This window comes from Telopea speciosissima, chromosome 1, assembly GCF_018873765.1.
Source record: "Telopea speciosissima isolate NSW1024214 ecotype Mountain lineage chromosome 1, Tspe_v1, whole genome shotgun sequence".
NCBI classification, from domain to species: domain Eukaryota; kingdom Viridiplantae; phylum Streptophyta; class Magnoliopsida; order Proteales; family Proteaceae; genus Telopea; species Telopea speciosissima.
Genome location: NC_057916.1, coordinates 14,705,836 through 14,730,080, shown reverse-complemented (window position 1 = coordinate 14,730,080; position 24,245 = coordinate 14,705,836). Strand labels below are relative to the sequence as shown.

Genomic DNA, 24,245 nt, shown 5'->3' with positions numbered 1-24,245 from the left:
GACCATTGCCCTTGCTCCTTGGTTGTATTACTGTTTCTTTAAAATGATCCTGTTTCTATAAATAATTGAATTAATTTATGTTCATTGAGTTGACTCGACTGAGTTCGGAATTTGCTCGTGAGTCGTGACCAGCAAGTATTCTCTCGTTTCTCCGTGTGGCAGGCCGAGGCCGTTAAATTCCCTTTTTTGTTTTTCCACCTTGAAACCCCCTTGGCTCTTGTCTACGATGATCCTTGCTTCTCTTCTCCATTTTTCAGGTTAGTGCAGAAAGTCATGGATATAGCTCTCTTCTCTCCCTCCTCACTCTTTGCAGGCGACGATGATAGCACTCCTGGTACACACATTATCTCGCTATGTATGTGTGTGTATCCCTTCTCTCTCTTACCGGGTTTTCTTTGCAGAAGAGGAAACGGTAGGGACGCGTCAGAGCTACGAGGAGAGGAGCCATGAATTTCCTGGAATGGTAAGCTCCAAACATGTAATAACATATCTCAGAAATGCCCAGGCAAGAAAAGCAGCCCTCCCTTGGATAACATAGTCCTCTTTCTCTCTCTCTCTCTCTCCCCCCCCCCCCCCCTCCTTTTTTTTTCGTATTAATTTCTTCAATTTTTAAGTGTGAGTAGAAAGGAAGGAAATTTGGGCACCTTAAAAAGGTATAATTTATAGACAAACTGGTTGGTTTAGTTTTGCATGACTGATCGATTCTGAGAAGCCATTTGCAAGTTCCTGATTTACCAATTTTTTTTTACATGTTTAATACCTTATGATCTGCTTTCTTGCTTATTAAGCTGTGATTAAATGAGAAGCGGCCATTCTACCTAAACCGAGTATTTCTTAAATGAATTGTAACTTTCATATCTCTGTCATGTTCCAAGATATTGAAAAACTCTGATATATCTCTAATAAGGAACTCAATAGAAGTTGGATAAAGCCTCCTGATTCGGTTGGCTATGTGTTTCCCCTATTTTCTCAACATGAAGAAGGATGGTGTTTCAACTCATCAACTAGGTATATATTATGACCCTTTTGGGTTATGAGGTCTATAGTCGTTTTTCTGAGGTGAGAAACTCTAGTTGTTTTACTGAGGATGAAAAAACTATGATAGAGTTTTGGTAGATGGAACCAATAAGTTCTAGTAGGGTTGGTATTGAAGTAAATTTGAAAAATCACATGACTTCCTGTGAAAGAGTTTGCGCCTCAAAGTTATCATTAAGTCTCTAAGGATATAGTTACTGAGCCAGAGTAGCTGAAGTGAATGCAGATATGGTGTTCATATTATTTTGTTGTCAGGCTGAGTTTGTTATGGATCAGTAATTTAATGAAATGGGCTTGATTTAGGATGTCTTTACGCACAACTTTGTATTCACTATCAAAACAAATTACTCTGTGTTGTCTGATAAAGCATCCACACCTATAATTTTTCTGAGATTTCAGATTTTGGATCTGCAAGAAATTTGTAAAGACCTTGGTTTTTTTTTTTTTGTAAATCCTTTCTCTTCCTCAAATTGGCTTTAAGTGTGTTGTAAACTCGTACTTTATTTAAGAATGGTTTCTTGCGAGTAGATTGTCTTCAGTTTGCAGTATGTAATCCAGTTCTGTAGCTTTAGATGTTATGGGTTCAGTGTATATTGTATTCACTTCTACCTTATCTAATTTTTTTTTTATTGTCCTCAGGAATTACTCATCAGGGAATTTTCATTTCATCAACTAAATGCAAACTTACTTTGGCCTGGAACATTTGCATTTGCAGAATGGTTACTTCAGCATTGTTCTTGGTTAAAAGGACGACGAATCATTGAGCTGGGAAGGTACGTCTGCAGAAAACAATTAAAACTATGGTTTGTAAATATTCTGCATATACAATTTATATATGGTGATGTGTTAGTCATAAGTGGTGTGACTGCTATGATCTTTCATCCTTTTTGTGTTATTCTGACCCTCTTCATTTAGACATGCATTCTGCAATCATATTCCTTCCTCTTTTTGTCTGGAGTTAACCTCTGCTGTGATTGCAATTGCTATGCAATGAACTGTAGTCTGAGCATTAAGGCTAGGAAATGGCATACAGTGCACACACATATAGGCTTAGGAGACTCTGGAACCAGCACTTGATGGTTCCCACATTGTTGTTCAAAACCAACCATGGCAGCCTTAGCCTTCCTTTCATTCTGTTGCTGCTACTCGAGACTTGCATGGGATGTCCAAAAGGTCTATTTCTCATTGGGATTACCCAGTCATTTGAATTAACCTACCTGGATATCTCATGAGTAGCAATCATTTTATTGTGGGTTGTGTCATGTGTGTGTGTGTGTGCTTTGTGTGTTGACATTGCCACTATTAGCAGTCATTCTTTATACTTGTACTGTTGGAGAATAGGCTTGACAGAAAAGAGGAGAGGGTACTTCAGCAAACATTCCTTTTGCTAGATCCTGTTTCAATGAATCATAATCATTGTAGATCGGGAAGGATGGGAATAAAGGGGTGAAATAGGACAATGATTACCTAAAGCTTGTTTTCAGCCCATTGGGCTGTCACTTGCCCCTTGTGGGCCTTTTAGACTCCCAAATAGGTATCCATACGGGATCATAATCTGATGCAATTGCATCAGTTCCGTGCCCACATATCAAGTTTCTATATAGTTGAAGTTGGCCAAGTGGCAAAACAAAAGCCTAAAATGCTTAGGATTACTGAGCGGTGAATGGATAACTAAGAGGGTTCATGAACATTCATGGAATCCCATGTTTAGACCATCCTACATAGAAAATTTTGGTTAATTTTATAGGATGAAATTTGTATTTAAAGAAGTCAAGAAAGTTTTGTAGATGACTTGAATTATACGACTACCATTGTAAGATGGTTAAATACTTTTTTTTTTTTGGGTGAAAAGTTGGTTAAGTACTTATGATAAGCGAAAATATGATAAGATTGATGAAGCTTAGAAGAATAAAATTCTCCCTAATTTTGTTTTCCCTTTTTGGGTAGAGATGGTAGTGTGTAATTTAATGTCTTCGAGAGAAACAAATCCACCCGGGGGATGCTTCTACAATCTTGAATTCAGTCCATTATTTATTCCACCATTTTGGTTTGCAAGCGCTAAGGATCAATAGATGACGATAACGATTCCTGGGCGATTCATATTGGTGGGTCGGTATGGATCAGGAGTAAAGAAGTAATAAACTTCGATTTTGTTTTAAAAGAAAATCAGGAGTAAATCCATCCGATCTAGCCTGCTTTACGGCAATTCGGATTGGTATTGGCCGAGACCGATTCCAATACTGATTACTAAAACTGTGATTGTAAGTTGTAACAATAGCGAATGTGGAGGAACGTTATTGGACTATAATACCTAAGGGGCCCAATTCCCCTAGGAATCGATATACCTTGTAGAGAAATAGGGTGTTCTTTTACCCAAAATAAAAAATAAAAATGGAAATGGGGTGTTCAGCCAATTTGGTCTTCAAGATAGTCGCTCACTCTTTGCATTTGTTTGGTACGTCCCCTCTTGGGGCTACCCTGTTTTTGGATCATTATGGGTCTTCTTTTGTTCCCTTGGAGGTGTTGTGTTTGTCTTGAGGTCCTCTACCTCTCGTAATGTCTGTCTTTGAGTGGCTTAGGCAGTATCCCCTCTGTCTTTGCAAATTGTTTTTCTTTTCTCTTCGGAAATAAATTTGATATAACCTATGGAAAAAAAAAAAGTTGTAACAACAGCTGTTGATATAATATTGATGGGATACATTTAAAGAAAGAAAAATGCCACCAACACACCCTAACCTGGACGTGTTGTTCTGTTAGATCTCCAGTTTTCCTAGTACATGGCTAATGATTTGGAAATCTGACTGGGATTCTTTGAATAAATGATGAGTAGAATTTGGTAGGCTACTCAATAATATTGCCCATCATGTGTAGATTGTATCACTTGATTTTCCATAAATGGTACTTTTGTCATAGAGGATTTAGTGGGATTTCTTTGATCATAGGTTTCAGTTTAGAGGATTTAGTGGTATTTCTTGGATCATAGGTTTCACTTTTCGGGTTTGGTTTCAAAGACGTTTATAGTGGGCTTCATGGGTCACAGGTTTCACAAGTTTTGGTTTTTGGACTCAAGGTTTTAGATTTCATGGTTTCAGATTGCAGATTCACTGGTTTTCTGGAGATTTTATGGTGATCCTTCTCTCTTTGCAACTCTGTGGCCAGATGGCAGAAGCTCTGTCAAGTGAGGGAGTGCCAACTATGAACTACCTGCTCCCTTCGAGTATCTACACCTCTATCACCATTGTCCAGTTAACATTAATAATGTGGAATTAAAAAAAAAAAACCATTAACAAGCTCTGCTAAGACATAAAACATTATCAATGATCTTCATTTTATTGATTGATAGTCTTGGTTACACAGAAATGCTAAAGTAAAGCTAATGATCATGAGTGTAACCTTTATTATATATCATTGCTATCAACTATGGTGGTGACCCGCCAGAAGGGTTTCTCCTAGTTGCAGAGTGAGGAGGAGAAAATGGTGGGCACTTCTGCAAGCATTCGTTTTGTTCCTGGTAACAATCATCCTTTTGAGATGTCTGACAACACCAACAATTACTCGAACAGAACTTTCGATGGACACACTGACCAAAATGTATTTTACCATCTCCCCCTCCGGTACCAATCTTCCTCGAATCCCAAGGGTTATTCCCTATAGTGCTGGTTGCATTGCTGCTGCCAAGGTGAAGTGCAAGCAGCATTGTGAGGGCAAGCACCAAGGAAAGAGCTAAACGTTCAGAGTTGAACCCTGCCATATGGATGGTGATAAGTGATAACAGATAACCAAGATCAAGAAGATGGTCGCCTTAAATAGACTTGTGTTGGTCTACTTAGAGAGAGAGTGTGTGTTTGGGGAGGTAGGTAGGTGTTGAGATAACTGTCCTAGTGGTTATAGATAGTTATGTCGAGTCATAGGCTAGTTGTCAACACCTTATTTTCACCTTACTTTCCTAGTTTATTAAGGGTGTTTCCTAGTTTATTAAGGGTGTAACTTTATTACCTAAACCTCTGATTCTCAACAAAGAGCTAAACCTTCAGAGTTGAACCCTGCCATATGGACAGTGATAAGTGGTAAGTGATAAGTGATAAGTGATAACAAATAACCAGCACCAAGAAGATGGCCGCCTTAAATAGACTTGTCTTGGTCTACTTAGAGAGAGAGAGAGAGAGAGAGGTATCTGAGTCATAGCCCCGTTGTCAATACCTTATTTATACCTTACTTTCCCAGTTTATTAAGGTTGTAACTTTATTACCTAAACCTCTGATTTTCAACAAAGAGCTAAACGTTTAGAGTTGAACCCTGCCATATGGATGGTGATAAGTGGTAAGTGATAACAGATAACCAAAACCAAGAAGGTGGTCGCCTTAAATAGACTTCTCTTGGTCTACTTAGAGAGAGAGAGACTATTTGGGGAGGTAGGTAGGTGTTGAGATAACTGTCCTAGTAGATGTAAATAGGGATGATGAGTCATAGCTTAGTTGTCAACACCTTATTTTCCTAGTTTATTAAGGTTGTATCTTTATTACCCAAACCTCTAATTCTCAACTTGGTAGCAGAGCCCAAAACCCTAAGGTCCTGTTTGTTTATAGGGATTCATGGCGTGGGAGAGTTGCTAAGGTGGGACCCATGTGTTGGTGGGGTGACCAACAAGGGTGGAAAATTGAAATCCCGGAATGGGATTTCCTAACTTTCCTTATTCTATGTGCGTTTGGTTAAAATCGGGGGTTGATTCTAAAAGCCCTAAACCCTACATGCAATTGTTTTGATTCAACCCAATTGGTGTGCTCTCCATCCCTTCCAAGCCAATTCTGATTGTGGAGGCTGTGCATGGCAGAATCCATGAAAGAAATCCTAAATTTGTGCATTGTGTCATCCGCCGGATGGTCAGGCTGCCATCCCTGCAAACGACTGGTCCATGGTCTGCTCGACCATCCAGTCCTCCCTGCTGTCTATGTTTTTGCCCTAAATTGGTGGGCTCTGTTTCTGGTTTTACCCCAAGACCTAACTAACCCTATGTACTATTAATCTAGGGCAGAACCTTCATATTGGTGAGGATTACCTAGGAGTTGGATCTTCTACTAGCTTGGATAATCATCCAACTCAAGGTGAGTGCGATTTGACTTTAATTTGGGAGTGTTTATTACATTTCTTATATTATGCTTGCTGCATGTTTTACATTCATCATATCAGGGTTATGTTCATGTTGATGTAGTTCCTATTTTTGCATTAGATGTATGCATGATGTTATGTTGCATTCCATAGTTCATTGTATAATATTATGTGTATTATATTGAGATGTGGGTTGAGATAGTATGCTGGTTTGAGATAAAGAGATGATGATGGAAATGTTTTGGATGTTTTATATACTGTGGAACTCATGACGTCTATGATAAAAGGTGTATATGGCTAGGATTTCATAAACCCCTTGCTATAACCCTTGCCAACAGGGGTGAGGTGTTGGATAACCCATGGTAGGTCTGATGCATGATTTCGGAATGCCATTCACTGCTCTCCCAGGTCTGATGGGGGATTCCGGAATGGGAGGTGTGTAGGGTTAGCTTCAAGGGGTTTGCAGGGGACTAATGGGTGATTCTGGTACCGGTAGGCTTCCACTGTAATAGAGTTGTATTGCTAGGGTCTGATGTAGGATTCCAGAACTGGGAATACAATACCTGTTACAATAGCATTCAACCTTATGATTCTTAGATTTGTTGTTAGTAGCATGATTAGTTTAGAGACATGCATCATGGACTATATGCATCTGTTTGCATGTTTCCCCTCATTGGGCTCAGTGGAGTTCATTCCCGTGGAATTCCCCTTTTTCAGATGGCTTTGCTAGTTGTGAGGAACCAGAGCTTGTGAGTGATAACGCTTTGGACTTCATCACCGATAGTGACTATGCGGTGCTGGAGCCTGAAGTGCATGACTCTTCATGCGTGTGCGACTAGTACGCGTTCCTGTGATTTGGCTTGACGGTCTAGGTTGTTCTTTTGTGTTTAACATTACTTTTGATTATAGATAAACATGTAGTACTTTGGAATACATCTATACTTGTAATTATTTTTATGAGGATGCATAGTGCAATCACAAGTTCTTATATGAATATAGCATGTTTATCACTTAGCAATTCTCCTTACAACTGTTATTATTTATTATCTATTTCTCTTTCGCTGCTTTGATTACTGTATTGTGATGAACTGTGAATGGGGATCTTGGTGGTTGCTGGATGTCTATTGGCATCCGGTTATACCATGCCCTTACTAACCAAGGCGGAGTGTGACATTAATGGGACGGTCCGGTATCGGGTTTTAGCGGGACGGTTCTGGGACGGCTCCCGGTTTTGGTCCCAAATTGACACCCTTAGGGGAACTAGCCCAATCAGAGTTTGTATAAGCTTCCACCCACAAATGATCATTAGGAGAAAATAAAATACCCTTGCCTGGAGCAGCTTTTAAGTACCTAAGGATACGGAGTACAACATCCCAATGAGTGGAATAAAGGTCATGCATGTACTGGCTCACCATGCTGACTGCAAATGCGATATCCGGTCTGGTATGGGAAAGATAGATCAGCTTCCCAACCAATCTCTGATATCTCCCTTTGTCTATTGGTTCACCTGTTTTACTGGAGAGACGAACATTAGCTTCAAGAGGGGTATTGGTTGGTTTGCACCCTAGCATTCCAGTCTTTGATAATAAATCCAGGGTGTATTTCCGCTAAGAGAGCAATATCCCTTTGGTAGAACGGGCAACCTCAATGCCCAGAAAATATCGTAGGGGCCCCAAATCCTTTATCTCAAATTCCTTCCCAAGAAGTCGTTTTAAGCTCTCAATTTCCTTCAATCGCTGCCTGTGACAACTATATCATCCACATACACAATGAGGATGGTAATTTTAGTTCCTAACTTCTTGATGAAGAGGGTGTAATCAACATTACTCTGGGTATATCCAAACTTCACCATAACACTGTGGAATTTGCCAAACCAAGCTCTAGGGGATTGCTTTAAGCCATAGAGGGCACGTTTGAGCTTGCATATCTTCCCATGGGTTTCCCTAGTAGCAAATCCTGGAGGAACATCTAGGTAAACCTCTCCATGAAAAAATGCATTCTTCACATCCAACTGTTGCAGCTCCCAACCAAGATTGACAACACATGACATATTACTCGGATGGTGTTCATCTTGGCAACTGGGGCATAGGTTTCCTGATAGTCCAGGCCATATGTTTGGGTAAACCCCCTAGCAACCAATCTAGCTTTGTATCTTTCCACTGTGCCATCAAAGTTTTGTTTGACTGTGAACACCCACTTGCAACTGATTAATTTTTTCTGGGGAGGAAGTGGTACTAAATCCCAAGTGCCATTTTTTGCAAGGGCATGCATTTCCTCCATCATAGCTGCCTTCTGTTTAGGATCTTGAAGAGCCTCTTGCCAGTTCTTAGGATTAGAAACAGAGGATAAGGAAGTCACAAATGCACGATACATAGGGGAAAGAGACTCATATGACTCAACCTAAGAAATAGGGTGTTGTGTACAAGTTCTAATCCCTTTGCGATGTGCAATGGGTATGTCCAAGGAAGGATCTGAAATAATGGGAAGTAGTGATGGATCAGAAAAATTACTTGGAGGTGATGAATCTGGTACAAGAGTAGCCGTTGGATCTGGAGCAGCTAGAGTGGTGTCAGGTTGCAATTCACGAGGAGAACGTTGGCGGGTGTAAGTTTGAATAACAGGTGGTGGAATAACAATAGGTGGAGTTTCCTTTGGAATGGAAGACTCCCCCTGAACCAAAGATATGGGAAGAGATGATACAAGCATATTAGGCATATCGGCACTAACCAGCTCACCCCCTTGACGAGATGCCAAATCATGGTGACAAACATCCTACGGGAAGGGGAATGGTAGCATCGGTAGCCCTTTTGGGTAGGGGAATAACCCACAAAAATACACATAAAACCCCACGGTTCTAATTTACTAGGGTGTTGGTGGTTTCGAACATAGTACCCACAACCAAAAACTTTGGGCGAAATAATAAAGGTGGTGGAGCCTTGAGGAACCTGAATGGGAGATTTAAAATCAAGGACACGGGTAGGCATGCGGTTAATTAAATATGCAATAGTCATAACAGCTTTACCCCAACAATGTGAAGGGACATTCATTTCAAAGAGAAGGGCACGGGCAATCTCCAAGAGGTGACGGTTTTTACATTCAAACACCCCATTCTGAGCCCAAGTGTCATGATGTAAAATACCATGGGATGCAAGAAATCTATTTGGCTCAAGGTTCAAAAACTCGTCTGCCATCTTGAGATCTCAGCGAGTTTGTGCATTTTTTTTTTTTTTGGTTTCGGTGGGCAAATGGCCATAGTTGGCTCTAAAACCTGAAGGGAAGCTTGTTTTAGGCTTAATAAACATATTTAAATCTTCAAATTGAAAAAAAAACACCCAATTTGTGTTAGAGTTATGTATGTAAGGGTAGTTCTATCATTGTCATATTATAAGACATGACTTAGTTGTTATTTACTCTTTCTTTTATTTCTTCTTTCCTCCCTAGGGCGGCTTATGTAATTTCTAGAGGTTTATTAATGAAGTTATTATGTGTGTTGAGAATCACTCAACATACAGAATCGATTATTCTCCCAATCTCTCTTCTTCTTCTTCCTCTCTTCTCTTCTCCTCTTCTTCTCCTTCTTTGTTGCTGTAAATTACTTTATCGATCCCCTTTTAAGTTTAAACTATTTGATGTTTTGGGTTTGCACCCTTGGTTGGCAGTTAACATTGAACCCTTAATGCAATATTGCCTATTCTACACATTGTTTGAGTGATATAAGACATAATTGGAAAGTAAAACAAGTAAATTATGTAATAATGGATGAAGACACATAATATTGAATAATTATCTAAGAAATAGTTAAAGACTTAAAAAGTTTTTACTACAAACTACAGTGAACAATAATACATAAGTTAGACACCATTCTTCCAAGTCCCAAGTGTAGTGAACAATAATAAAGAAGTCATAGACACCCTAGTCTTCCACGTCCCAAGTCTCCCAAGTCCCAACTCCCAACAAGCGACTGCCTACTAATATGAAGTATGACGTGTTGGATCGAGTCCACTCATGGTCTAATGGAGACGACGTGCATTGTCCTCTGCCTGTATGACATGAATGCCACGTTATAGTGTTCGAGAAGAAATGAGAGTAGTCCTCCACAGCTGCACTGTAAATGATCTCATCTACATATTGCATGTAACCTATACTATGGTATAGGTCACCGCAATGTGAAGAACCGTCATTGAGCCACTCTCATAAGATCCATACGGATACATGTATGGCTGGTGGGCTGGGTAGGAGAAGAAACTATCGACAAGGAAACATGTATTGAGTGATGATGTGTAAAAGTCAAGAAACAAGGGCTTCCCCCCTTCTCTACACAAAAAACCATTTTTCTGTCGTGATAGTTCAAAATTTCGAACCTTGGCTCGAGTTGGTGCACGTTTATATAGTGGAATGTAGCAGTATTTCGGCGAGATGGTACTTTGTACCAATTTCGAAACACTGCACATTTGAAGTTTCATATATAATCTCGTCTCGAGGTACTCAAGATATTCGAAATCTTGGCTAGATTTTGAACTATGATTTGGCTACTATGATGTCCACTTTTGAAGGTAAATAAATGCTCCTCTCTTTTCAAAGTAAGTGTTTACAATGGATAAATCATAAACCACAACAAAATCTAAAATTGAGATCCCCTCCTCATTCCTCTGTTCAAAACCATATCCTCCATGTACACCTTCATAGCCTCTACGATCTTTCCCAATATGTCCATTCAAATCACCCCCTATACTAATCTTTTCTCCTTGACGAAAATCTTGCACTTATCCATCCATGTGTTCCCAAAATTATAACTTACTACCTTCATCTAATCATACTTGAGGTGCGTAAGCGCTAATTATATTGACAATCTCTTTCTCCAACACAAGCTTGATGGATATAATCCTATATTCCTATCTCTGAATCTTTTAACATCCACCACATCATTCTTTAAGTCTTTATCCACTACTATGCCCACTCCATTTTTCTTACTTTTATCCCCTGTATACCAAAACTTAAAGTCGTCTAACTCCTTAGTTTTTTTATCCTTCCATCAAGTTTCTTGAATACATGCTATATTAATCATTCTCCTCATAACATCTATCAATTCTAGACTCTTACCTGTTAAAGATCCAATGTTCCAAGATGCTAATCTAATCCTACGCTTTTGGTGATGCAGAAACAAGGGTGTATTCAAGGAATAAGAGGAAGAAGGCTGCTGCCTACCTTGGCGGCCAGCCATGATTTTGAGTAGGCTACTGTCCAGCAGTAGCCCACGATTTCACTGGGTTGTTTTATGTTTTATTTCTTGAGTCCTGTAATAAACCAGTGAACCGGTTGGTTCAGCTGGTCTAATTTCAGTGGTGGTCCCATAGAGTAGTTAAGTCCTTTTATTTATTTAAGTTGTTAGTAGAAAAGTCAGTCTCACATCAGCCATGAGTTATTTGGGCTGATAGTGTCTTGTATCTCAAGTAGGGTCCAAAATTGGAAGTTTATAATTTTGAGACTTTCCAATTTTGAACCCTTTACCTCTTTTCCTCAGTTAATAAAAGCATCCCAGTGGGGGGGGGGGGGGGAAGAAGCCCACGATTTGATTAAAAAAAAAAAATATCTCTGTTATGCAAGTTTTGCTTCCATGAAGCTATTCTTTGGTGTTCGATCCTTGGAGAGAGGAGCTGGTGTTGGATCTTGCTGACTCCTTGCGGTGGGAAGCCCATGAGGTTCTTTCTTGTTGCTGAGTTTCATCCCCTGCAAGTCTTCAAGCCTTCAGAAGTCTCTCCCCTTCAACCAAACTCCATTGCTGCTGCCCAGAATTTCATTCCCAGGTTACCTTCTATTTTTAACAAACCTTCTTATTCCATTCCCTCTCTCTCCTGCCCTATCCAGCCATTAGTTTTCTTCAAGCTTTTCAGCAAACCTTCCCCCATATACGACCTCCACTCGATCCTACCCTTAGCCCCATCTGACCTGCAGATTACCTTCCACAGGAAATCTCCAAAATCCCATTAAACCCTGTTTTCCCAGTCTGCAAAACCAATCGGCAGAGACAACTGCCCTGCTGCAGATTTGTCTCCTTAGCCTTTTTTTATTCCCTATTGATCAGACCTATTCCCTCACCTTAACCCTGACCTTAGACTTACCCATTAATCTACCAAATCAACCCAGCCTTAACCCATTGAACGGAACCAAATTTTCCCTGATTTCAGATCCTGTTTGGGACTGGTTAAGCCTTCAATTCTGTCCTACATTATTTGGACTAGCTTCTTTACCTGCACTCATCGACAGTACAAGAACCCTTGCCTACTTGTCACCGCATCCAGATGCCGATGCGGCGCATCGCTTATTCTGTCGGGGAACGCCCTAACATAACGTTTTTAATATAAGGTTGTACAATCCATATAAAAGGGTTTGGCTGGGTTTTTTCTTTTTCTGGTGCCCGCTGCCGACCTAACACACCAACCCTCTTCCTTTATCCGGGCTTGGGACCGACAGCAAACACTAGCAGAGTTGCGATTAGAGATGAGCATTCATCATTATTTAATTTATTTTCTCACCTTCATTTTAAATAAAAAAAATTAAAATCTTAGACATTTATATATATATATATATATATATCCAGAAACCCGTATGCTTTGGAAGAAGCTTGTACAGTTTGGGAAGAGATTTTGATTGATCAAAAAGAAGAATCAAGCAAGCAAGTCAAGCCAAGCAGGAAGTACTGTCTGTCTGTTATCTATCCATCTGTCCTTTCGAGTAGGTTCCAGAGTGGAGTGAGTGACTCTCGGGTGATAGGACTGAATGTAAAGCTGCCTTTCATTTTGTTCTAGGATTCTTCTTCTTCGTGGGTTATTTGTGAAATGCGGGAAGGGCCCTGTTCGGCTGCAGCAGGATTGGGGAACATTTTGTTACCTTCTTGAGTGGCCATTACCGAAAAGAAATCTTTCTTTTTTCAATTAAAAAAAAAAAAAACTTTGCTCTTCACTTTTCAGGCCTCCTGGACACAGGAATTTGGTAATTATGTGCTTATGACTTTATTCCAGGTGTTGAGAAATTCCTAGTCACGTGGACAACAAAGTGATGGTGGAAGGAGATGTGACAAATCAAATATGTAGGGGTGTTGTGGGGAGGGGGGAGATTGGTCCCAACATTCTTTTCCATGCAATTATCTCTTCTATCTTGAGAAACAAAGACAATTTCTTCTCACAAGAATAACTGTTTTGACAAGCAAATACCTTGGCCTGCCTCTTATCTCATTGATCATGCTGGGTGGAGAGTCTTCTAACAGAGTAGATAAAAGCTATTTTTCATCTTTGATCCATCCCTAGTAGCATTGGGTTGCTGTAATTTTCTTCAGCTGTCAAATAATGTTTCAGTCAGAAATAAAAAATGAAATTCAGTTCAGTCCTGGAATTCAACATCTCTTACATATATAGAGAAATAAAATCAGTTTTATTTTCCCTTATGTTGTTAAAGTTAGGATAGCTTGTGAGATAAAAAAAAAAAGGAACCAATATTTCTAAGACACTACTTCGAATCTATGACAAATTAAAAGTTATTTGCTAACAAAAACTGTTAGAAGTGCCAGAAACTTCTAAACAGCTCCGACATTAATTTGTAATCTTTTGCTAATATTAACAAAGAAAAGAAACAGGTTGGTTTGCCATAATGAGAAACAACGCAGCAGGCAACCATCTCCTCGAAGCATCAGGCACTCATGTTCTATTATGTGTGTTCTATGCCCCTGAGCTACTATAACTCTTGCATTATCTGAGTTCTAATTTAAGCTATTTATCTTTGTCCTTGCTTGGTCAAGGACCATCAGTTATATGATTGTTATGTTTCCTTTAATTACTTGCAGGTGTCTTGCTATTCCCCTTTTTCTATTGTTTGAATTTTTCCCAGTTTCATTTCCTTTTAATATCCTGGTTTGTTTGCAGCATCAATATCTTACTTTTTTTTCTTCTATTTGATGGTAGTGGGACTGGAGCTTTGGCCATTTTTCTGGGAAAATCATTTGGAGTTGACATCACAACTTCAGACTTTGATGATGAGGAAGTTGAAGAGAATATAGCTCATAACTGCAGTGTCAATGGAATAACACCTGTTTTACCACACATCAGACGTGGGTCTTTTTCCTTCCTATGGAACTTTATTGGCTTTCCTGTATCATTAAATCACCAAGGGAACCTAGTGCACCCTTCCATAGATTGGAAGGGCTGGAAATCGGTAATGTATATTGATGGTTATGGCCTTTGATAGCAATCCACCAAGGTTGGCTATGCCAGTTCATCCCCCCCCCCCCCCCTTTTCTTCTTCCACAGAGATTGATGCAATGTTTATGCGGGTGACCTCCAATCGCCACTTCACACCCAGCCAAATAAGCTTACTTGGTGTTTGCATGTAATATTGCCATATCGCAGGATGATTGGTGATTCCTGCTGTTGGATAGAAAAGGAAACATCTTCATTGACCATGTGTCAAATTCTAGATTCAAAATCAATCAAGTACCCTCCCATGCATGTTATGCACCTCCTGTATTTTCAGCAGACCTCCCATAGGCTTGGATTTTCAAAGCTTTAGTTTGTGACTTGGCCGACTCCACTTGGGCTGAAACTTGACAAGTAGGAAAATGACCTTAATGTCTACCTATCCACAAAATTTGGACCCCATCTGACATGCTGCGTGGCAGATTTTTGGGCAGAGATATAAACTTTACCCTTTTTGTTTCCATTTTAGAAGAATGTGGTTTACGTTGGCTTATATTGCCCCAAGTACAGGAACATTTTTTGCATTACATTGTGCAAGGTCTTCTATTTAACTTAAGCATTTCTTGTTTGTATTGTATTAGATACTTGGGGAGATACTTTTCCAAAGGCTGAGCCAGACTGGGACCTGGTTATTGCTAGTGACATATTACTATGTAAGGTTTGTTGTTTGATCTCATATTAGTGTTTACAGGTTTGCAAAAAGTTCGGAGAGTTGTCTTAACTCTTTTCAACCGAAGGTTTGAGTTAAGGTGATATTCTAGGGTCCCTGAGAAGTTTGTGCAGTATGATTGGGTAGTGGAGACTTGGGGCTTTTGGAGTCTAAGGTGACTCCAATGTTTGAGTCTTGCCTTTTTTGTAATCTGCCTTTTTTGTAATCTCTGTATACCATACTTTGTCCAGTTAATACTAATATTCAATTGTGCCCTTTTTATGTGCCTCTTGTAGATGTGAAACAGTACCCGAACTTGATAAAGTCACTGTCATTCCTCCTTAAATCATACAAGCCAAAGGATGAGAAAGCAGGTATCGAAGCAGCCTCATCACACCACTACCATGATTATTTATATTCCTACTCAAGGATATTGGTACCGGAACCATTTGGCTGAGATTTATTCTTATGCCACAGGGATAGACTTGGCACTGCCACAACCAGCTTTCCTAATGAGTTGGAAGCGTAGGATCGGAAAAGAAGATGAGGAACTGTTCTTCACTGGGTGTGAGAATGCTGGTCTTGCTGCAGAGCATGTTGGGTCGCGTGTGTACTGCATTAGCCCTAGAAAGACAAGTCAGGTGGATCAATAGAACAATGGAATCAGATGCTCAAATGGGAAAGGGTGCTTGCATTCATATGAAACTGGAATTTTGTTTGGTTTAGGGAATCAGATTCATTATGGAAAGTCTTGATGGCAAAGATCATTAATAATACTAGTTGCCAGGAAGGGTGCTTTATTCTGTAGCTGGTAACAGCCATGAAAAAGTGCTGTGCAGTGAGAAAGTGGTTTATCGTTCTTATTCAGTTCAAGGAACAACTGAAAATTTTACTAAGTGCAATCACCAAATTTTCAATTGTTCCTTTTATTTGTGTTGAAAAATATACCAAAGGAAACATTTCATTTCACTTTAATCTCTAAATTTACCTTTCTTATTTTGCTCTGTGTTTTATGCTTAAAATACTTTATTTTGAAAGGTTTTGCATTGTAGTAAATAATATAATAGGGGTGAATAAGGAAAACCCCTTTGGAATCTGAAAAAAGGGGAAGGGGCATTTATGATATATCACCTCATATGAACGGTGATATGTGAGGGGATGTGCAATTTCATTTTTGAGTTGGCGTTGTACAAAACTTTTTCCCATAATATCAAATGAGATAAAGGACTTGATATTGTTATCTCCTCAACACACTTGTAGTGACTATGGCCCGTAGAGTTTAGCCACAAGAATGCATACTTCAACTATCATGAGTATATAGTGTTATGCACAAGACAACTGAGATCGAGCTATGGCATGTCATCAGTCACTCTCCTTAAGATCGTAATCTTACCCAAAGATTCAAGCTGGGTTCTTAATCGACTTCCAAAAAAACCCCTTTAGAATAGTGCTTAACAAAACAAGAATATGAAACTTGAAAGATAGCAAAACAAAAAAGTAGAGATACCTTTATAGAAAGAGAGTATAGAGAAAGTTTTGGAAGCAAGAGAGCATTCACAAACATGTCTCTCAACAACTAACGATGTCCTCCATGAATAGAGAGGGAAGACACCCCTTGGTAAAACCCATCCTAAAGGGACCCAAAGGACGCAAGACTCTATTAGAGCAAAATCAGAAAACTAGCCAGTGTCGACCAACGCAACCTTGCCAACAACCAATGAAGAATCACTGATGTTGGCAACACGTCGGATGATGCCTACCTGACATTGGCTGAACGACCTTTCATGTTGTATTGAGGATAGAAAATGTTGATAACACCCTAGACATACTGGACATGGGAAATGTTCAATTCAACGTCCAATAAAGGAGAACTAACTTTTAAGAAAACAATGCCTAAAATGGCGATTTGCAAAAGAAAATGCAAAGAGAAAGAGAAACACACATGCACAAGACAAGACCATGGTTGAGCGACAGTATGAATCTGCTAATTTCTGAAGCAAAAATATAAAACCCTCTCTCTCACACACATCTCTCAAAGAAATGAACAACATTTTATAAGAAAACCCTAATCCCAGAAAGTACATTAATGCCCCCTGTAAACCACTTGGTCTGGACTTGAACTGAAAGAGGTTGAAATACATATCAAATTGAAGCTCTCGATGAGCTCTACAGTGGCAGAGCCTAAAGCGCTGATGTATGCACTATTTGGCTATTCAGGCCGTTTTGAAGGTGAAACGGTCAGTCGAAGAATCACCACAACATTTTTTGGATTGAGATCAGGCTTCACCAATAACGCCAACATCCTTACTCAATCGGCCAACCACATTCGTCGGAGATGAAGGAAATTTTGAATCTTTTAAGTCCATTTAAAATACACCAATTCCCCTTAAGATTCAAAATGTCGATTAGCAAGAAAAGAAATAATGGCAAACATTTTAGATTAGTAAGACGCATCGTTAAACATGTCTTTTGGAATTGAATACACACTAGGTTTGATAAGTCACGTTACAAAGTATGAGCGAAATAAAACTTTTTAAACATTGCCCAATCATGTCCTTTTCACTTTGCCACGATTCATTGTGCTTGTAATCCTTTGACCATATGGTGAATTGTGAGTGCCTTGCAATTGTTGGAGTACAGGTTTTGTTATGTTCACATAGCACGTTGGCAACTCCGGATTAGTTAAGTATAAAGTTATGGTTATAACGTGATGGCCTCTCTTCTGCGTTTCCACTTAATAGTTGAAAACTTTATTCCTGTATTAAATGTTAATATTGTTTGTTTTATATTTAATTTTGATTTGAATAAATTTTAGGTAGTTTCTTAGTACTCTTTTTCAATGGCAATGTATAGTTTTCAAATTGTTTTGATGTTTATTTTTTTTGATTAACTTTGACAAGCAAAGGTATCACTAAACACCCGTTCAGGGTAAGTTAAATGGGCAATTATAATTGTACCATATGGAAGATCCCAATGGCCAATCCAAACTATTGGTTTGATAGAATAGACCACCTTCTTGATTGGTTTACATGACAAATCCCAAGGGGAATTTCTATTACAATGACTCGTTCGTGGGATTTTAGGTAGGAATGTAAATGGATCGGATTCGGCTCGGATATGGATTGGATGTGATTGGATACAGATATTCCCTAGTTGAATATGGATACCTCTAAACGGATTTGGATGCAAATCGAATTCGGATTTTCGATCATCTATTTACATCTCTGTCTCGTATAACTCGAACCTTCCTCTCCCTATAGCGAGTACAATTCACTCTCAATCCATATCTCTTAGATCATGATTCTCTTTTCATCATATTCTAGAACCTGTTGAATTTTCAAAAATCCTCAAGATTATTATTTATTTAATTTTTTTATTACTAAGCATTTGAATTTTTTTTCGGATAAATTTTTATCGGAGTATTCGGATTTTTTTCCGGATATCTCTAAACGAATACGGATGTCCCTAAACGGATACGGATGCGGATCGGATTTTCGATTATCCATTTACATTCCTAATTTTAGTCTTTCAAATTGACTTTGACAAGCCATTAATAAATCACATTTAACTCCCCTAGGGATGTAAGTTAATCATATTTGATATGCTAATATTCAAAGTCAATTCTATTTTATTTCGTATCCATCTTTGAATTCAGTATTCTACCAAAAACTTTTGAATTCAATAATTCTTTACATTTTAATAGTGTATAAAATATATTTTTAATAAAATAATGGACAAATTCTTAATATATAATGTATATTAAATTCATAACAACAACAAAAGAGTAACCCAGTGCACGAGACTCCCGCTACTACAGGTTCTAGAAACAACAAAATAATATGGGAGAAACATTTCCTTTCTTTCTTTTTTTTAGAGGAGAAGGAATAGGGAGGGGGAAGGTACCAGCCAAGAGACTCGAACTCAAGACCTTCTGGTGAGCATGGGCATGAAGCGCACCACAGCTCACCTCCTGGGAGAAACATTTCCTCGTGGGCATGAAATTTTGCCACTTGATAGCTTACCTACTAGTGTCCAAATTCTTTGGGCATGTTGTCTAAATAAGTTTTAACCCAAAATTCTTGGAAAATGTAGAAATGACTTTTACAATCGCCATGTAGAAACACCTTTTTTCATAAATTTTAAAGTTGATTGTGTACAGAAACTAGAGATATTAATATTTATATTTGCAGCACATCATGGTTAAATATTTCAAAATAAATGGATTCAAGTTGGGATTCAAATATGGAGCTTGGACTATTCGTTTAGGTTCATGCACTACCTCTTACACTCCTACCTGATCTGTTCTTTGTTCTTTGTGTCCTATGTTATTTCTTCGTTTAAATCTACTAGGTCCAACAACATATGTTGATTTTAACCAATCGAGAAGAAGACCACTACTGCATGCATGGGAAACTACCATGTACTTCCAAATTCAATGCATGGGATGATTTTAATATCTTCCATGGATTTATGTGCTCCATCATATCTCTAACCAGATAACTACCAACATAACTACTAACATCTGGCTATATATGTTTGGAAGTCAAGAAAAAAAAAAACAAAATGTTTAATAAAACAAAGGGATAGAGAACACTACATGGTCGCATGCGGTGCTTAGACACAGGGTCGCACGAAATGATCGTCGCATCCCATAAAAAGCTAGAAATGTCTTGGGGTGTGACAATCATTTTGCACTTTCCTGTGTCTGGGCGCAGGGGGTCATGCATTACACACGACCAGGTAGCGTTCTTTCTCTCTAAAGGCTCTGTTTGTTTCAATGTAAAATTTTACGCGGTAAATGTTACTTCGTAAATGTAAAATTGTACATGTTGAAATTTTTTTTAATGTTTGTTTTCATAAAAAAAAAAACACTGAAACACTTTTCAACATTTAAAATTGGGGAAAGTTTTCATACACGACTGTGTAAACCGTGCATGTGAGAGGGTGGGAGTTTCGAGGCATTTCCAAGTAAAATTTTACACAAAACAAACGGAGCAAAAACAAAAATCATGGTAACAATGATTTATAAGGAAAAAGGACATTGCTTGGTCATGTAGTTCCTAAACCTATACACAGAGAGCGTGTATTTACCATCCTATTCCTTATAAATTAAAAATTAAAAAAAAACTCATTCACGTTGATACCCATGCATGCGCTCTCATTGACCCCCACGCTGGTGGAAGGGTTACATGACCAATCATCAATCTCGTCCATGATTTGTTTATGTATATCTCTCCTTAAATTCGATTTTTTTTTTAAAATTTTTTTGTTTAACCAAAGATTATGTTCATGGTTGAACACATAACCATGCGATGGAGACCAACTTGACCACCCCCCCCCCCTCCCCCCATTTGAGGAATTGTGGATAAGTGGGGTGTGGTGCATGAATCTCCTCCCCTTTTATTTTCTTGGCTTCCAAACACAGTCAAACAGTGAAATACTATATTGTGAGTTGAGAATCGAGATCATCACTTCATCCAGTCGTTGTTTTAGCATGTGCGTGTCATATTTGGATCGGTAGTGGTTGTTGATTCCATAAGCGCCGTCCCACGTTCCTTCAAATTTTCTATTAATTTCCCCGAAAATTCATTATTTCCTAGGTATAAGGAGCCTTTTTTTTTTCCTGGGAAATGTGTTCCTGCAACCACGCCGTGAGAAATGCGACAATGGAATCACGATTGCTAGGGACCCTCCAGGAGATAGTAGGTGTTTCAAGCGGAAAGAAATTTCCTCCGGCAGTGGGATCTACAAGACGAGTGGATTCTATGTGAATGACTTTGGACGGTATTTGTACAAGGACATGATCCGGTGGTGTGCATATTGGATACTCCCAGCTGTCAGATGCGCAATGTAGAAGCTGATGCGCTGGAGAAGATCCGGGTCATGTCAAAACTCAGTCCGATTGAACCACCAGATGATCGAATAAGATTGAAACTGAACCACTTGTTTATGATACGGTTCAGTAACAATTTTCACTCCGATTTACGGTCTGACCAACCCAATTAGATGGCGTTTGATCAGCATGTGACGTATAAAACTTGAGCATCTAGAAACCATCAATCTAGATGGCTCCAGTCAACCTTTGACTATTGAGTCATGGCGGCCATGAGTATAAATACCAACCTAATCACCCATGTGTCTTGCGGCGGCGAGAGCTTAGATTCTCTGCGGCCTCCGCCGGTCAATGCCTGGTGGCGCAAATAATGTGGGTCCCTGTGAAGCTATTCTATTTCTGAAGGCTTATACTATTCAAACCGAAAACGTTGACAAAACTAATGAACCAGAAGAAAACAAATGGGCAAATGGCACTTGGCAAACTTCACAAAGAAAGAATAACGAGTAAGAAAAAGAACCGAGTGAACTTTTAATAGATTCCCCCAATCACACTTCTTTATTCATTTCAGTATCATTTTAAACGGAAAAAACGGTCATCTTAACTAACGGTTTTGATTGAAAGAGAGATAGCGTGTGAGAAGGTAATCACCGTTGATCTCAAAGAGAACACAAATCGAAACCATCTATTTTGACAGACAAAGTTCTGCGTGTCTTCCGTGTCATCTCTCACCAAAACCAAAAGGGCATTTCCATAGAATTGCTTGTTACTTTTGGTACTTTTTTCACATCCATCCATCCATTATACCCTGCAAGACTCAAATAAAAAGTCCTGTCACTCCCTTCCTTTCTGCAACTTTCCAGGTTTTTTTTGCCTTCCATTCTTGCTTCATTAAAACAGAGATTTTAAATGGTAGAGAGGATGATTAAGAGAGAGAAAGGAGGAAACAGATTGATAATCGTGATGGGATCGTGTAAAGATGAGAAATCGAGAAGGGTTTGGAGAGGATTGAAAACCCTGTTTTTCTTGGTAACTATGTTGATTTCTCTCCTACTTTTCTCTGCTCCTGTTCTTCTTGTCATAGCAGATGCGTTTCTCCCTTCTGCAATTCTTTCCACTTCACTTCCTCTTTCATTTGGGACTCTTTCTTCGTATCTAAGCAACTATGATTTCAGATACTCTTTAATCGATATACCTCTCATCTCCATCGCCAGATCAGCCGTGATCTTATGTAAGTAAGAACTAAATTAAGCAACGGAGACAACTTCAATTTCTACATGATTCTTAATTTTATCAGTTAAATTTTGAATTTTTGAATACATTAATAGTGTTTGATTTGTCGTTTGTTGTTGGTGTTGCAGGTGCTTATTATTTGTGTGATGGACCGATGGTTTCTCGGGGGCCATACTTGGGGGTTACAGCTCTGTGTTCGTTGCTTTCTCTGATATTTGTTTCCTTTAAGGCGTCTTATGTACTCTTCAACGGTGAAGGAGAAGGGTATAACAGAGTAATGGAAATGGAGTTGTTCGTTTGCTCTTGGGCTTTGGCCATCGCTCACACTGTCGTCGCCTACAGGACCAGTTGCCGGCAAAGACGAAAACTTCTTGTCTACAAAATTGACATTGAAGCGGTAAGCTTTCTCTCTCTCTCTCTCTGGGGCATTTTTGGAATTTCAGATTACATTAAAATATCAGGGATATTCACGGTGGTTGGGGGAGGAGATAGAAATAGAATTATAAGAGTAGGGCCAATGAGGAGATGTGCAAAGGCATCATCAATTGGGTAGGATTTTTAATTTTGGAAGGGGGGTGGAACAGTCATTTAAGGGGACTGTTGTCTGAGTGCCTCGTCGCATGTTCTTATTCTCCCTTAAGTTTCTGCATTATTAGGTATCTGAAATAGCCCTAACGTTATGATTGTTATACTTCCCCGTAAAGATGGTGAAAGGCATACCAGAAAACCGTTGCTCTTAAATTAATATAAAAAAAATAAGAGAGAATATTTTCTGTACCGCAGCACAGTCTGTGCCCAGACACATGGGCAGCCTATGCAAGGGGCAAGGTGATCATTGCGCCCATCCCATGTGACTGAGTGCAGGCTGCGCTGCCCAAAAAGTGAATAGAGGAACATGTAAGCATGTTCAACCCACCCAACCACCCCTCAACTCCCTTTTTGTTGGTTGGGGGGTGGTGTATCTTAACTGTCAGCTTAACTGTATTTTCGGCTTAAGAAATAAAATGAGCTGTGTGGTGGGAGTGGGACCACATAAAGGCTATCTTACACTGTCCCACGTGCTCTCTCTCTCTCTCTCACACACACAAATGGGACTTGGCTTAATGGCCCTCATAAGATGGGTCTCGGGCCCCACTCCTTCAAATAAAAGAATATCTATGAGTCAATATAATGTCTCTACCATATAAGTTTCTTTATATAAACATATATATAAATACATTAATCTAATTTATTATTATTATTTTGTGGAAATGACGCAACAGGTAATTAGCTGAGGACATGTTTGGCTTAGTGGGTCGGTGGGTGGGTGGGGGGTGCTTGGACACCACAAATAGGAAAGGCTGGAATAGTTGTAGAAGAAGATTGATTATGTTGGACTTTTAGAAGCTTCAACTTGAAGACGAGGAGCATTTGGCCACTAATTTCTCTTATCATAATTGTGACTTTTGGAACAATTAGACAAAAATAAGATTTAGAAATTGCCTTGCGTGCATTCATGACTCATCATCATCAGCAGTCATTCTCAAAGGCTCAAAAGGGAAGATAAGATAAGATAAGATATGAATAGATATCACTCTCATTTCTCCACTGTAAAATCCCCTTTTAATATTTTGATTATACAACTAAGTAAGTCGTATAATGGAATTTTATATATTTTGGTTAATCCAATGGGTATGCCTTGCATGTGAGTTGTCACATTCTGGTTAGAGGGTGGCATATAAAATAAAGGGGGAGAAAAGTGAAGTCAAATCATATATAAACTAAAACGGAAATTTTTGTAATCATTACCCAATATGATTGTTTAATTAATTTCAAAATATTCTTATTTTGATTTTTAATTTTATTATATTTTGTAACCAAATTCCTAGGTTTTAAAAAAAGAAAATAAAAATTTCTCCTGTACAGGTTTCTGCTTGCAAGAAGGGATTTCCAGCATACCAAAAGCTAGTTAAAGAGGAGAGAATGAAGTAAATCTGCAGGAGGGGATGGGTTGGATTGGGGAAGATGCTTCCCTAGCTTCACATCCATCCCCCCCCCCCCCCCCACCACCCCAATATTGCCTTTCAGGTAATTCTTACTTTCTTTTTGGTGCATTTTGGACAAATTTCTATAAATGCCCTTTTTTCTTTTTCAGTATAATTAT

At 39.0% G+C, this 24,245-nt stretch overlaps 2 protein-coding genes across 5 annotated transcripts; both read left to right on the top strand.

Moving 5' to 3' along the window:
- Nucleotides 1–234: 234 nt before the first annotated feature.
- On the top strand, nt 235–15,864 carry LOC122649108 (protein-lysine methyltransferase METTL21C). Of its 3 annotated transcripts, none has more exons than XM_043842470.1 (7): nt 235–334; nt 402–463; nt 1,675–1,808; nt 14,097–14,242; nt 14,969–15,040; nt 15,333–15,410; nt 15,514–15,864. In XM_043842470.1, exons 1-7 carry the CDS (start codon nt 274–276, stop codon nt 15,687–15,689), a joined length of 729 nt encoding a protein of 242 aa, XP_043698405.1. In that variant the 5' UTR covers nt 235–273; the 3' UTR covers nt 15,690–15,864. The 3 variants fall into 3 exon arrangements, with proteins under 3 accessions (XP_043698405.1, XP_043698404.1, XP_043698406.1); XM_043842469.1 differs by having other exon boundaries at nt 14,094–14,242; XM_043842471.1 differs by lacking the exon at nt 14,969–15,040 and having other exon boundaries at nt 14,094–14,242.
- LOC122649109 lies at nt 4,860–24,140 on the top strand. 2 transcript variants are annotated; one of them, XM_043842473.1, is made up of 4 exons: nt 4,860–4,872; nt 21,772–22,100; nt 22,231–22,499; nt 24,008–24,140. In XM_043842473.1, exons 2-4 carry the CDS (start codon nt 21,779–21,781, stop codon nt 24,071–24,073), a joined length of 657 nt encoding a protein of 218 aa, XP_043698408.1. In that variant the 5' UTR covers nt 4,860–4,872; nt 21,772–21,778; the 3' UTR covers nt 24,074–24,140. The 2 variants fall into 2 exon arrangements, with proteins under 2 accessions (XP_043698408.1, XP_043698409.1); XM_043842474.1 differs by lacking the exon at nt 4,860–4,872 and adding an exon at nt 14,945–14,956 and having other exon boundaries at nt 24,008–24,129.
- The last annotated feature ends 105 nt before the right edge of the window (nt 24,141–24,245 follow it).